This window comes from Gymnogyps californianus, chromosome 5 (genome assembly GCF_018139145.2).
Source record: "Gymnogyps californianus isolate 813 chromosome 5, ASM1813914v2, whole genome shotgun sequence".
Classification (NCBI taxonomy): Eukaryota; Metazoa; Chordata; class Aves; order Accipitriformes; family Cathartidae; genus Gymnogyps; species Gymnogyps californianus.
In genome coordinates this window covers 53,721,467-53,736,947 of record NC_059475.1, presented here as the reverse complement: position 1 = coordinate 53,736,947, position 15,481 = coordinate 53,721,467, and the positions used below count along the sequence as shown (strand labels likewise).

At 39.0% G+C, this 15,481-nt stretch overlaps 1 protein-coding gene across 1 annotated transcript in view; it reads right to left on the bottom strand.

The window, feature by feature from the left end:
* Positions 1-15,481, bottom strand: part of LOC127017025 (ras and Rab interactor 3-like) — a 177,238-nt gene that overhangs the window by 94,904 nt on the left and 66,853 nt on the right. The window contains exons 6-12 of the mRNA XM_050897908.1: positions 14,407-14,510; positions 13,600-13,674; positions 12,570-12,595; positions 11,817-11,870; positions 10,567-10,709; positions 5,522-5,691; positions 3,440-3,584 (exon numbers count right to left, since the gene is read on the bottom strand). Of these exons, the coding sequence (XP_050753865.1) occupies positions 3,440-3,584; positions 5,522-5,691; positions 10,567-10,709; positions 11,817-11,870; positions 12,570-12,595; positions 13,600-13,674; positions 14,407-14,510 (717 nt within the window). The remainder of the gene's footprint in view (positions 1-3,439; positions 3,585-5,521; positions 5,692-10,566; positions 10,710-11,816; positions 11,871-12,569; positions 12,596-13,599; positions 13,675-14,406; positions 14,511-15,481) is intronic.

The following is a 15,481-nucleotide window of genomic DNA, read 5'->3' as shown; positions in this document are numbered from 1 at the left end:
TGTTGTGGGTATTAAATGTTTGCAAAGATTCAACGAGAATTAGACAGGTTAATGAAGAAGAAATACATTAAGGACTTTTAAATACTCAGACATTACACCCAGTCCAGGAAGTTCCTTGAGCTGAAAATAGCTGAAGGCCAACTTGTCCTGTCTCATTCTTCCCCAGGCTTCTTCATAAAGTCATGGTTGGAGTCAGAATATTGGGCGAGACAAACATTTGGTTTGACCAAGTACAAACATTTTTTACTTTTTTAGTAGATACCGTTAATTCCTTTTTGCTTCTATCCTACATGTTGTCTTTGTATTTTGGATCCATACAAAAATGGGCAGGATTGCTAATCTCCTTTATTGCCATCTCATTTTAGCTCTGGGAATTATTATTCCTATTTTAGCTAACACCATCACAACTTATATAAAGCATCCATGGTGCAATCCTGTCAGAGAAGGAGTTCTTCATTTCTGTGAAGCCAGCATGAGCTGAGAACACCGAGTATTTTAAAGGATCCTGAACATGTGACAGTGAATGGGATTTAAGCATCCATTAAGAGCTGCACAGAAGTGCTTTTCTGAGTCTGGGCTCTAAAAGACTACTGAGCTATGCAAGGGCTTTTACACATCATTTTGTTGTCAACATATGCCTGCTCAGTTTCATCCTGCTTTATTCTGATCTTTGGGGGGTTTTTTAAAGTTTAAGACCTGTTTCCAAACAACTGTAGAGTAATCGAATTGTAAAGCATCAAATGAGCCTTTGTCTTGGAAGATAATCACCATGGCCTAAAGGTTAGGTCAAGAAAGAAATTCCTTTTTTAAAGAGAATGTTTCTTCCCACACAGAAACCAAAGGCAAAGGCTGGTTTGTATGATACTATATGTAGTTTCCATAAAACCTATGTGTTGTCTCCTGTTTCAGGATGGGCCCGAACCACACCCTGGGGGTGAATCTTTCTGGATGTTTGACATATGGGATCTAGGCTGGATGCTGTAGTCTGAGACTGTTTTCATGTAACAATTTTATTCTCTATTTCTGCGTGCTAAAGCCCTACATTTATTGCTGAGCACTGCCGTTTACAGAGGACAAAAGAGAACAATAAGCAAAACTTACAGATGCCAAATGATTACTGGGAATCCCTCAGAGATGAGGTAGTGCTTTAAACTTCACTTACATTTATTTCTGTTTCAGAAAAAACTTGTTCTTACAAAAGGATCTAGAATACGCAATTTGAAGGAGGAAAGTCAAACCCCAAACTAGGCTAAAAAAGGTGACTACAGAACAGCAGAAAAAAGGGTTTGGGCCAATTCACAGCCATTTCTGTTGCAGCTCTTAAAATACTGGAGTGAATTTTCTACTTCGCACACTGCAAGCAGTTGACTTGGAAAGTCCTATTGGAAAGTGAAAGCCTATTCTTCATAGAGCTCTTTATAGTACTGAAAGAATACATGAACTTCTGATCTTTAGAAAATATATGTGCCTTATTCCTGGCCTGAAAATATATCAAAAGAAAACCAGAGGGGATTCTGGGAAACTGTCTGCGAACTACCTTTTCCCTAAAGCCAGTTTTAAATTTCAGGATTTTTTTAGGTTACTGATTGTGCCATAGTACTTAAACAACAACAAAGCATGATGCTGGTTCTTTATGTTTTATCCAAAGTTATTAAAGTGGTACTTCTGAAAGCAAAAATAAAAGAATTCTCCCTCAGAATATATGAGTTGAGCAATGAGAATCCAACCATCAGATAATCATCTCCAGACAACAGGAGTAACAAAACCTGAAGATAATGATGAGGATTTTAAACAATCACTTTACCACTTTTACACAACTCTTTGAGTTCATGTTGAACTTTTGCTCCATTCCAGCATGAACTGTATCATCAGTGGTTCCACTTTGGCCTGTTACACCTCAATTATCTTTAAAGACTTTATCAAAAATGCAGAAAAATTGCATTTAAAAAAGGCCAATGGCATAAATAATAACTCCCTCCTTAGTTCAAAGTATTTTGTCTATTGTGAATGTCACACGCTCAGGAAGCTCTACTCTGAAATCTATTTTTTATTCACAAATAAGTTGTCTGAGTCTTGAACAAATCCAAATATGGTTTCCAGGTAATGTTTGCCACTTGTTAAGATTTCTGCATTGTCCTGGAATGTAAGAAGAAATGCCTGATTGCACTGCCCTAATTAAAACTTGAATCCAAAAACTTGTTAAAAGCAACTCAGTTAAAAAAATCTTCTTTGCCAACATGTGCATTGAATCCTGCATTTTTAAGATGGTTTGGGGAGACATTTTTGGTTTTTAGAAGTTGTTTATTACTGTTACTGTTATTATTGTTGTTGTTGTTATTAACAACGTGTTCATGTGCACAAGCATATTGCTGACTTGGATCCACTTATTTCACCATACAATAAAAACAGTTTTTTCATTATCTCTTTGATTATCAGGAGCCCATCTAACGGGCCTATCGTCAGTGAATCAGTTTGTTTCCATTCTTCACCCCCAATGAAAGTCTGTAACTGCTGACTGCAAGAAGCTACTGTAAGAGCACACAGTACAGTAACACGTGAAAACATACGGTTTTATCCAGTCTTCTTCATGTTTGCTCAGTCACAAACACCTCTTCTAAAATGATAGCAACTGAAGCAATGAGATCTCTAAGAAATTAGAATCATATACAACATGGAAAATTCTTCCTTCTTTTTCACTGCATGTGATATTCATTTACGCCAAGTAATATTTGTGTTAAACAGTAACTGTGTGACAGATGACTACTGACTACATGTCTGTGAGGGGTGATCTAATCTCTGCTGTCTAATCTCCAAAGCATTTGGGGGAGAGTCAACCTGCAATGTGCTAAGGGCCCCAACATAATAAAGTTGGTTATATATAGCTCTTCACACCAAACAGTTCCCAAAAAATTTCAAATGGTGACTATTATCACATACTGCTATTCTAAGAAATTTAAACACTGTCAAAGATATTAAACACGCTTTCTTCCCCTAAACCTTTCTTCCTCTTCACCCAAGAAGCCTCCCCTACAGTCACTAAATCAAGTTATTATATATTTATACACCTAGCTGCCTCTGGCCTAGCAATCTCCAGCAGGCCATTATTAACTGTTGACTTCAAAATTACTGGCAGTGCAGTGCTCATCGGGTTGGTCTGACATGTTTTTTAATATAAACCTGCCTTACCTGCTTTCCTTTCACCTCCGGCAAACCAGCACTTCTACTATTATTGTGCATGATGGCTGGAAAACCTAAGATCTGCTTTTAGCCATGTAGCCTCCAGCGCAGTTTTACTGTCATCAAATCCAGCCTTCAGACAGTCAAATCAATCCCCTTCCTCCTCTCTCCCGACATTTGTTGTCTTTTCTTACAACCCCGTGTTTGGCATTTTAATTATCTTCTGTTTCCTTACTATAAACACCTGGAAAGTAAGATTTACCTGGCAATGAAAAGGGAGACAGATTGTCCTGTTCATTTTCCTCCTCTTGGTTCACCACAGGGATGTTCCCATTTTCAATATTTTCATGTCTCCCATTCTGAAGTGGTTTGCTTGAGCCATTGGCAGATTGGATTAACCGCTGACGCTGCACAGTGTCAAAGACAAAACTGTCATAGTTTGGAAAATATTGACTCTGTTAAATCTGGGGTTTGCTGTCTGTGCAGCCCCAGTCACGTGAGCCGTGATGTTTCTCCACAAAGCCTTCCTTCCAGTCAGCAACAAACAAATCTGTCTGTGGCCTACCTGTCTTCATCAGGCCAGTGTTGACCATCCACCTCAAAATTACTGGCAGGAGTCTTTCAAGCCATGATGGAGAAAGTTGTCATATCTGTTCTTCCGCACCATGTTTTAATGAGCATGGTTATTCTGAAGCACTTCTCACTCAAGAGTTCCCACTCAAACCAGCAACAGCACCACAATCTAGTGGTAACGCTCAAGACATTTCCGCACTATTAGAGTTGGCTTATGAATGACTCGTTATCCAGGATCTCTCCTACTCATCCCCAACTCTTCTCCCTCCTTCTCATCCCCATTCCTTGAGGTAAATGTAAAGGTCCTACTTATCATTTCAAAAACAAGATTAACCCCTGTTGCCCTTGTCCGAGTATACACTTTCATAAAGCTCATAATTGCCCCATGCAGACACGTATAAGACTGCTACAGTTCCAATACATAGTATAACAATTACAGGGATAGGTTTTAAACATCAGTATATATACCCATTAATACACTGGAGAATGTCAGATGTAACAGTAATTTCCTACTGTTATAAAAAAGAAATATTTTTAGTTTGTTAGATGAGATAATGCAGGGTCGATAAGTGTTCTCTTTTTCATGACAAATTGTTGCAACTTCCTAAAAAGTGCTCTAAAATGCCTTGAAAAATAAAGTAACTGCACAACATGCAAAAAAATTCTGAAACTAGAAAATCACACTGCAATTTAAAAATAGAGAAAATTCATATCTGAATACTTTGCAAAACTTTGGCAGAGAGAATACATAAGAACATAGATCCAAAATGCTCTGGTTTAGAAAATGTTTTTTGCAGATGTTGAACTAGCAAGTATCAGCTCTCTGTGCACATATCCATTAAGAAAGAAATTTTTTCTGATCACTGAATTGCCTTGAAAGCAGAATCTCTACAGAGTCAACTGCTGCTGTGTGCCCTATTGATCTTCTGCTCTTGACTGTACACCACCAAGCTGACTTCCTAAGAAACATTTCACTCTTTTACTGTTAAATTGGACTTCTGTTACAAATATATTAGTGCTGCTTTCTTTCATTGGGGTATTCGCAATGCTGGGTAGACACATGAACTGTGTTATGATGTTCAAATTCTAGGAACTTGCTAAAGCTTGTATTTCCTAAACTACTGAAATTAATTTATTTGCCAGAGTAAAAACCTCTCATATTTGACATTGGAGGGAGCAAAGGATAAAATCCTGCCTTCATAGAAGCCAAGGCTGGCAGGACAAAGATTCACCCCAAGTACTTCATACAAGCTCAGAACAGCATCACTTGGCCAGTCCTGTCACTTCAACTGCAGGGTATGGAACAAGCAATATATGGTGATAACAATATATCAAGTAAGAGTTAACTGAAATTGTCCAGGGCAAATTCCCCTCAAGAAAATATTTTGGTCCATTTTCATTTTGAGCTGAGAACTACACTGAAGACTAAAGAGGTAGGCAAATATCTGATGTGATCCTGATGTGCTGCTAATATAAGAGAAGTTCTTACAGATTTTTGGTTGCCCTGTCCATTATCGTTTCTTAGCCTGACTGCTTTTGTAATGATCAAAACCATTTCTTCTGCTGCAGATAAAATCCAAATGTGCACACATGCACACACACACTGAAACAAACATATTCTGGCAGGGAGATAAGGGAGTCCCTCCTCGGTGACTAGCTCTAGCCCATCCCTAGGAACATGGGAGAATCTGAATTCCAGAATCGCTATGAGCACGGCCCTTTGGCAACCCCTCTGCCTCACAGTCATTTATTGCTTTCTTAATGAACCTACCTCATTAATGATGAGTCGGCTTGCCATTCGCATTCTGGTGCGTGGTCCAAATTTATTTGTAATCATAATCCGTAATCCAGCTTCAGGGAACCGGTATTTGGGGGGACTGGAGCAGATGATCTCATCCACCATCACAACACTGGTTTTGCCATATTGCTGCATCCCCTTCACTAATGAGCACAATGGACAGAGTTAGTTGTGGAATTGATCTTACCATGCTTCCCATCACCCAGAGTCATTCTTTTCAGGCTCAGGTGGAGGTAATATTCATCTGAATGGTTGAATTTACGAGTGACTTTCATGTAATATTTCTGCAGCCTGGTGAATCTGCTCATCAGTTGTGCACTTTGTTTAGATCACATGCTGAAAAGGGATTTCACTCTGCTAAGGTAGCCACCAACCCACTCTCAGATGAGCGGGAGCAGTTTTACCCAGCCATTCATGCTGTAGTACCAGTTTTCTTTGCTTATGTCCCACTACAGTTTTGTAAGCCTTCTCTAAAACCACTTGCACTGTGGCAGTGTAGACAGCACTTCTGAAAACTCTAAAGCTATCCCATTGGATCAAGGTGCTGCACATCCAGAAGTCCCTAATGTTGTGCTCGCTCCTTTTGGAAATCTTCACTTTACCTTCACAGAGTATTATCAATATCTCTAACATGACAAGATTTGAAACGATGAAAAACAACAATTGTCAAGAACAAATGTATGTTATAAGTAAGCCTTTGTTAATATAAAGGAACTTGTACCGAGGTTAAGACGTTTGTTCTACTGTGTTAAGAACACAAACAGAGAGACAAAATTATATTGGGAATCAACACAAGTACAGGCAAGGACTGTCAGAGCTCAACAACAAACCAATATTCTCACAAATGCTATAGACTACACATAGCAAGCAGAGCAAGGCTCAGCAGACAGGAGACATACCCATGTGGTGTTAGAAAGCAGGGCAGGAAATATGTATATGACTAATAAATATTAATTATTACATGTAATAATATGTATGGGGAAAAAAACCAACAAAATTCTTTGCTGCTTGTTTTCTGCTTTGCTTAGCTTTGCTTCACCCTCCCACTCCCCTTTTGCATTAAGTTACTTACATTAAGAAGAGGAAGAGAATTTAGGAGGTAGAAGTGAAAGATAATTATTAGTGCATGGTTCCAGTCAGGAAGCAAAGGAAATCTAAGAAAACATTCAACTCAAACAAAGGAATTAAAATGGACCTGTTCTAAACACACAGAAATCTATATTGTTATTTTTTTGCATTGTTACAGTGTTGAAATATTTTTGTTTTTCAGGAAGAAGACTGGATCCATGCATGCATGTAAATCACATCATGCAGTAAAGGCTTTGCTGTCTCAAGCATCTTCTAACATATTTGAAGTTGAAGAAATATATCCTTCCATTATCATTCAACAAGAAAAACCTAGCAAGCCTGTAAATCACCAGTAAACAGCTATATCTTTTACCCTTTAGCATTTGAGTGTCTTGCTTTGTTTCACCAAAAATGCGTTTTCAATGAGTACACTGGGGTCACCTGAAGTGTCATAAAGAGATCTTGGTTTCACAAAGAAATATGCCCTACTCAGAGAATCCACTCTGTAGTCTTGTCTTGCAGCTTGATATCTCTAATGTAGAATAGAACTAGTAGTAATTTTGCATTTGGTAAACATAAAGAAGAAATTATCCTCCCCCTGCCCTGACATCTAAACCAAATTAACCTTGCTGAGTACTGCAGCTGATGATGCAAATGAGGAGCACATCCATTCCAATGACTCTTACAGTTAGAGTGTAGCAGCTTTTCTGTGAAGCAATACATAGCCAGACAAGCTTCCTAGGAACCAGTCCTCACAGAAGAGGCTACCTAGGAACCAATCCTTACAGAATAGGACTCAACCACAGTAGCTTAATATTTGCTTTAGTTAGACAAAGAAAAAGAAATGTTTGACAGCAATCCTGGTAAGGCAAAAAGGCCAGGTATCTTTTTAACAGTCTCATCAGATTAACTGCTCTCAAGTGAGTTTCTCCAGTGAAGTCTCCAAAGTGCTTCTTTATCCTACGGTGTCATGAAAAACATGGAAGCACTGCAGTTACTCTGGAACTGTTTCTTAGAGCACTAAGGAGACAGTGACCAAACATACTCAGCTTTGATGAAATACCATGATAGAAAACTCAGCACTGATGCAGAACACATCACTATAAATATATATATAACTAACTGCAGCTGTTTTGACTTACTGCAGCACATTGCTCTGATATTTTCATAATAGCTCTTCAGTCTCACTCCCTATGCCCATAAACATACAAACCTTGGCCCCATATGGGACAAACAGGCTCCACCTAAAAATCGAAAAAGTGGTTTTCACAAATATGAGACAGAGAAAAGCCTTTTTCGCTTCTCCTTTGTGATATTCCTTGGAAAAATACCTTCTGAGAACGGCTTTTTCTTTTAACAAACTACCTAAACTTCCTGCTCACCACAAAGGGTCATCACCAACAACCCTGTCAAAATCAACAGAAAGCTTCTTGCTGACTTTAGCTGACTCCTGATTAGGCCCTAAGAAACCCACTTTTTTCAAGACTTTCTGGTTTTAGGCAGGAATCGAACCATGCCACCTGGTGGAAATTTGGGTCAACATAATAAAAGCCAAGGGCAGTGAGCCACATGTTTGTACTTTTAAAACAGGAGCATTATTCACAAAGTACAAATATTTCACCTTTACCAGTGTGTGTACAACTCGCCGTTGAAATTGAATTTATCTTATGGTGAAATGCTCTCCGTTTTCTCTCTGAAACTTGAGTAATAGAAGCTTTTATATTGTACCATTGGAAGCTCTTGAAAGTAATAAAACTTACAAGCATAAAAGAGAGCTGTGCAGCACGTGAACCCCACTTTTATCTGCACCTTGAGCAACAGACTAGCCATCCTTGGTAGGAAGAAAGTTCCTCACCCAAAGCAACTGTTCTTTTTTGGGAAGTAATCAGACCTTCCTCCTGTGGAAAATCAGATTAAGGTTAGACCTACACCTTGATGAAGCCAATGGAGGTTTTTCGGTGGATCCTGAAACTTGCTAACCACTGGCCGGAGGTAAGGCAGAGGCCAGCTCTAGTTCTCTCCCTGCTACTAGCAGTGCTCCTGTTTCCGAAAGCTGCCGCTGGGGAAGGTGCAGCTCAGCTTGTGAAGTCAGCCAAGTGTCAACTAACAGCGAGTCACTGATAGGTCATGGCATATTTTGACTCAACAGGAGGGAGATGCAACAGGCAGCCATGTGATGGTTTTCTAGGACAGCTTCTTGACACATAAAGCACTCATCTACAAAGCAGCTAGGCTAATACTGCCATCCTCCTCTCCCACTGCTCACTCCAAACCCTGTCACCTCCTTAATCTCTTCTTCGCATCCTCTCTCATCCCAGGTAGGTTTGCCTGTGATAATATCTACCCTCTTACACCTTGAACAATGGTCCCTCCAACGCAACATGTATTTGCGTAATGGGTGCTGAAGAAGGCAAAGGGAATCTGACTGAAACTGCAGTCTCAGTACATCTTTGAGGGAAATTAGAGAAGAAATCTGGTGTGGAGAGTTGCTAGTGGAGACCATTCTCAGGAGTCCAGGTTTTTATAAGCTTTCTTGCTCCTTTTACTAGAAGTTCTGCATGTTCTTCACAAGCATTAAATAATCTTCACATTTCCTGAAAAGGAAATAGGTGGACAGCCAAGCACTCTGTGCTATCATCCCTTTACCACACAGTGGCTAGAAGGGAAAGCATGCAGGGAGATGGATGACATCAGAACCCAACAAATGCCTCAGAAGTAAAAAACACTAATATCTGTGTTCTTTCACTGGATCACCCTTTTCCTGTGTCCCGACTTGAATACATAAGTAACAACTGCCCTAGGAGGTATCCTCTGAACCTTGTATGTACGTACCCCCACATCCAAGTGACAGACTTCACTATATCATAGTCAATGTTCACAAAAATCCATTGTAAAATGAGATCAAAGTATTTCAAAGACATCTTCATTTAATTATGCTATAATGCCCTATGAGAAATAATTTTAAATCTCTATTAAACTATTGTCTAAACACCATATCGGAGAACAGAGTATCAGTGTGCTGTCATTGCATTAACCTGTAGTAAGTGATAGTACTTACCTTGCAGAGATCCCAGCCTAAACACTAAAAGCAGAAGCGTGGGTTTCTCTGAGTCTGCTCTAAATTCCTGTTTGTCACTATTTGTTATTACTTGAGGATCTTTCCAAATGCTACCTACGTTGCTGCTAAGCTCAGTCTTCTAGAATGGGAGATGTTTGCAAAGAACAAAGCAAGATCTCACTCAGTAAGAGTAGCGAACAGTTCTAAATTATATGGTTTGTGCTTTGAAGGTAGGAATGATTTTGCTCTACAGAGAAAAGAGAGAATGGAAGAGAAGAGGGATAAGACAATGATAAAAACAGGCTTACAAAAAAGCCAAAAATACCCAGGTATGTTTGCTTACCTTCAGTACCAGAAGCTGGGTATCATCTTCTTCCCCTTTATGACAGAGACACAGAAAGCAAAGAACCTGCATTTCTCAATTTTACATATGTGCTTGGCAATGTATGCAGAGCTATTTAGGCATGTGAAAGCCAGTCTTCTGAGGGTCTGAACTCAACATGTAATCCCTCTTGCCCACTGATCTGCCCATGTCCTTTCCTTCAACACCCAAGTCTCAGCTTCTAGTTCCAAACTAATTTTTGAAGTGAAAATTACCTTCTTCCTGGCAAAAAAAAAATATTTCTTTCACAGTGTTGTAGCTCATCACTGAACAGGAGATAAAAAGTGAGCAAAATTGTCAATGTGCAAAGCAGCTTGTTTTCAGAGTATCAAAAAAAAATTTTGATTGGGTTTTTTTTCATCTGGCAGTCTGACTGCTGAATTATCAAGTTAACCCAATAAAAATCCCTGCTTATGATTGAATAGTAACACTGTTTTGATCCGCATTAAAGAAATAAAAAGGATATCCTGTGAACTACTCTTTTTCCAAGTCCTGTCTGCTCAGCCTTACCTTTCCATAGTAATGGAATGGATGGGTCATCACAACTAGAGGCATAACATTTATTACCATCTTCCAGCTCATTGTTGACTGTGTCACTATTTCCAACATTCTTGCTTTTAAGGGTGAAGAAATTTTGCATCCTCACATTGTACCTGAAAGTGCAAAGGAAAGGTCTGAAAAGGTTGGATTGTTGCACTTCCTCATCAAACTTTTAAGTGTCTGAGAACAACTTACGCAGGCAAGCAGTAAAGCCTAGATCCATGTTCTGACCAATGCCCCAGCAGCGATCTGCCCCTCCTGGCCAGCTCCCTCCAGTTTATATACTGAGCATGATGTCCTATGGTATGGAATATCCCTTTTACTAGTTCAGGTCAGCTGCCCTGGCTGTGCTCCCTCCCAGCTTCTTGCACACCTGCTTGCCAGTAGAGCATGGGAAACTGAAAAATCCTTAACTTAGGATAAGCGCTACTTAGCAACAACTGAAACATCAGTGTGTTATCAACATTATTCTCACACTAAATCCAAAACACAGCACTGTACCAGCTACTAGCAAGAAAACTAACTCTATCCCAGCCGAAACCAGGACACTCTTCTAAAGAAAGAATACATCTATTTTAGCACTAGGGTGGGATCTAAGAGGCCTGTCAATGAACTCTGCTAAGACCTGATGTATGAGAAGAGGGAGGTTGAAGTTCTGAAAAGGGTGATTTGTGAGGGGAGGGCACCAAGGGATAAGTCTGAGCAACTTGCAGTAGAAGGGTGGACTCACAGACCCTTGCAGTAACAGTCAGACCTCTGACTCTCCTGTCAGAGGCAGTGACACTACAGAAGAAGGATGTCAGTATACAATCTGGTATGAGACGCTCTGAAGATAAATACATGCTTAGCAGTCTGTCTAATGTTCCTTGACCTTGTTCTCCAGAGGTTACAAAATATGTGTAATAGCTGACATGCTGTGTGCTTACAATCCAGAGTAACTGGTGGACTTTTCATATATCTTAGTATAAATGACATTTTCTCTCAACTTTTTCTGAAAGCTACTTTACCTCAGTGCACTATGAAAAGGATGCACGAAAATACTTGCTGTTGACTGAGCACAAATCTAGAGTGAAACTGATTAAGCATGAAAAAGCAAGGGATCTTACAGAGAAACATGACTGGCTGTATTGTTCTCAGCAGGAAGGCCAAGGACAAAACCACACAAAAAGAATGATGGTCAATTAACACCTAAAGGGCATACAAAGGAGAAAAACACTTACTTCATGATAAGTATGTAGAATGAATACATAATGATGAGTACAAGGCTCTCCCACCTCAAAGAGACAAAAAAAAAGTGTTAAAAGGCCATTCAAACAGCTGTATGCTTTACAAGTTTTATGTAAGAGTGTGTATTAAACATCTAGTACAAGTCACATTTGTGTACACAGGATTCATATCATTAAGATTAGATGGTGTCTCAGCAGAATGGGGGGGAAAGCAGACTCTCAAGTTCCAATAAACATACAAATAAAATGTAATGCATATATTTCAGAAATGTGCTATGCAGACTGAAACCATAGCTACCCTCTGAGGATTATAATGCCAAGGCCTTTTGTCATTTCAGTGCTGAAGCACCGGCCAGTCACTCTGAGAGGACTCTTTTAGAAGGTGTTTATGATCTTCCACTAGGATCCCACCTTGGACTGTTCTTTGGGACACCTAGCACCCCCATAAATGTTAACAGCCAGAATCAGAGCAGCAGAACTTTAGTTACCTTCTCTGCACATCTGAGTCTTCAGGCCTTACATATAACCTATTTACTTCATTAATGTTGCCAGGTTCTTAAATTTTCTTTTAGTTTTCCCTGATCATCATAAAAAATATAACCAAAGAAAATACATAGGATTTCCCAGGTGTCAAATCCAGCTCATATTCCCAGCATGTATGAATGAAAGCTAATTACACTGCAACTCTATTTACTGATCAGTCTCATGGCAAATATGGGACTGTAGGGAATAATTTACACAACTTACCATTCTATGTTCTCATCATATATGAACTAAAAGAAGGAAAAAAAAAAAAGGAAACACATAAATTGACCATTTCTCTGATCTACCTTGAAAAACAGTCAAATTTATTTAAAAAATATCAGTTATATCTAGCTAGAAGCTACTCGAGTTTTGACCCTTTCTAAGCAGAATTTTCACTGTATGAATTGTGCCCCTCACAAAGCACAAACCTTGTGAACAAGGCTTGGATCCTGCTCAGTGATTGTTAAAAATATTATTTAGTAAAACAGTGTGAGCATGTGAAAGACAGAAAGATAGGCACACATTTACACGCTGTGCTGTGTAAATGACAGCAGTGTCATGTATTCTGAAGAGACCTAGCTCTGAGTCCTTTTAACAGCTAGACTAGTTTTAGCAGAAAAGACAGCCATTTTAGTTCTGCCTTTAAGCCAAGTAGTTATACACATTTTACTCCACCCTATGTAACTCCTGTAACTGAATGGACAGCTAGTGATCCATATTTATTACAAAACAAAGTGGATTCTTCCCCTTCTTGCCACCAGACACAGTAAATATGTACGTTGAGGAACTACTACACTGCTCTAGATGAACAAAGTGATATCTCACCTGTGCTCTATGTAGAAAAATTTACCCAGAATCTGTGAAATAAAATTACTGTGTAGAAGCAAAAAAGAGCCACCTTCCCTATTTAAAACAGAAGTGCAGCTCAAAATTTTTCATCTCCACAACAAGCAGTCCCCTAGGTCAGAAAAGTGACAACTGCATTGTGTAACAGTAGTCTGCTAGCCTGCAGAACTTTACAGACTGTTGGTACAAAATGAATGGACATTGATGGACATGATGGACACATATTCTGTGGGGCTGTATGAAGTCTTCATATTTGGACCATATTGTGGAGCTGAGCCCTCACTTCCAGATGTCACTAGAACTAGCTAGGAAAATAATTGTTTACCAGTGTATATCAATGGTTAGCAGGCTGGTCCTCCAAAAATTCAAGCAATGAAACACATGAGTTGGTAAGAGATCTACTTACAACAATAAGTACAATCACAGATATCGTGTAGTACACAGAGTCCCGGAACACAGCCCACTGGGTGAGACGAACCACCTGAAAAATATCACACCTTCAGCCAACAAAAACATGCCATTTTAAAGACAAAACAAAGGCCTCTATCTTGCAATCACTTAGGTGTGTGAGCAGAATTATTATTAGCAACGATTCTGGAACCAATCGCAGTTTTATGCTAACAGGAAGACATATCAGTCTGTTAGACAATGGATCTATAATAAAAACCAGTAATAAAAAACATATAGAAGCTTCCATTAACAAAATACATTTCTTACTAATGATATTTTAATTGGTCATAATTTCAACTGTAAAGTACAATTCATTGTACTGCAGCAAATCAATGGTTCCCACTTCATTCTATTTGTGGATATATCAGACTTAATACCTGAAAAAATATGATAGACAGTCTAACCATCTACTGAGTAGATGGAGCAAATCTCATGCTTGTGTCCTAGATTCTTTGATCACCATCAGTATCAGGATTAGCAGATGCCACTGATCAGTTGACTGTGAACACAGTATTGTATGAAGAGGAACCAGAACCAGTTTCCTCTGTATGCTACATGTTCAGAGTGCTGAAACTACAGCTGAACTTTTTGGAAGCATTTGCTATTTGTAAAGCATGTGTAAATTCTTCAAAACATTTGACATTTTTCACAATGCCAGCTCATTTTTGTTTTTGACTAACACTCCTTTTTTTTAAAATATTTGCTCATGGAAACATCTAAATTGTAAGCAATTGAACTCCATAAAGATAAGTATCTTACTAACCTGTCCTGCAAACATTCCACAGACACCAACAATGCAGAGGATGTTGAAAACTGCTGAACCAACAATGGTCCCTACTCCTACGTCTCCGTGAGTAATAAATACACCTGCAGAAGGAGCAAAACACGCATTATTACCTCTGTAATTTCATTTTAGGTCACAGGCAATTACTTAGAACATGTACTACCTGAGAACAAGAGCTGTTTGAAAGTTGAACCAAAACATGTTTCATAATGAATGCTCACTTCTCTGTGGAATATTTTGTGCTTTTAGTCTAGCTAGCAGCTCCCCGTTTTTGGCTTAACATCTCTACATATATATTTTTATTAAAAGTAAATGATTTCTTAGCTAGTTAGTTCAACAGTAAGTCATGTATTTCACAGCTTGGTTGTTAGTGGTGCAGTAATCCATTCAAATGAGTATAAAACATCTCCAGTCACATCAGGAGCATGGAATTTATTTCAAACAGTATAATAAAGCACAGAAGCCTTTCTCCCAGGTATTTAATATTTAATGTGTTCTTCCTTGCAATGTCTCATGGGAGTAAGAGATTCTTCCCTCAAAAAACTAGTAGCCGCTTTGAGTGCAGTAATGTGCGCCTTCTGACTCAAACAGACAACCAGGATTCAGACTTAACCTGTTCTAGTACCAACTTTCAGATTTCCCTTAGTACTGAACCCACCTATGCCCCAGATATCTATCTGTAACATATTGTATCAGAATGACAAAAATTAATGGCTGGAATGGACCTCCAGGGACTATCTAATGTAATCTTCAGCACTGAGACAGAACCAAAGATAATGTGAATGCACTACAGAGCTGTATCTACTTGTACTTTAAATCTTTCGCTAAAGGAAGCCTTAAAGGCTTACACTCGCTGCTTTTTAATAAGTTAGACGTGAGGTTATAGTGCATTCCTTTAGACTGTATTTCCCTAAAGTTTATAAAAACGTCAGTCAGGATAGCAGCAGAAAGCCTACTAAGGCTTTAGTAAAGACAGATTTATCAAATTTAAGCCACCATGCTGCTAGAAAGCTATGACCTAGTTGCCATTACTGAAACTTGGTGGGACAAATCC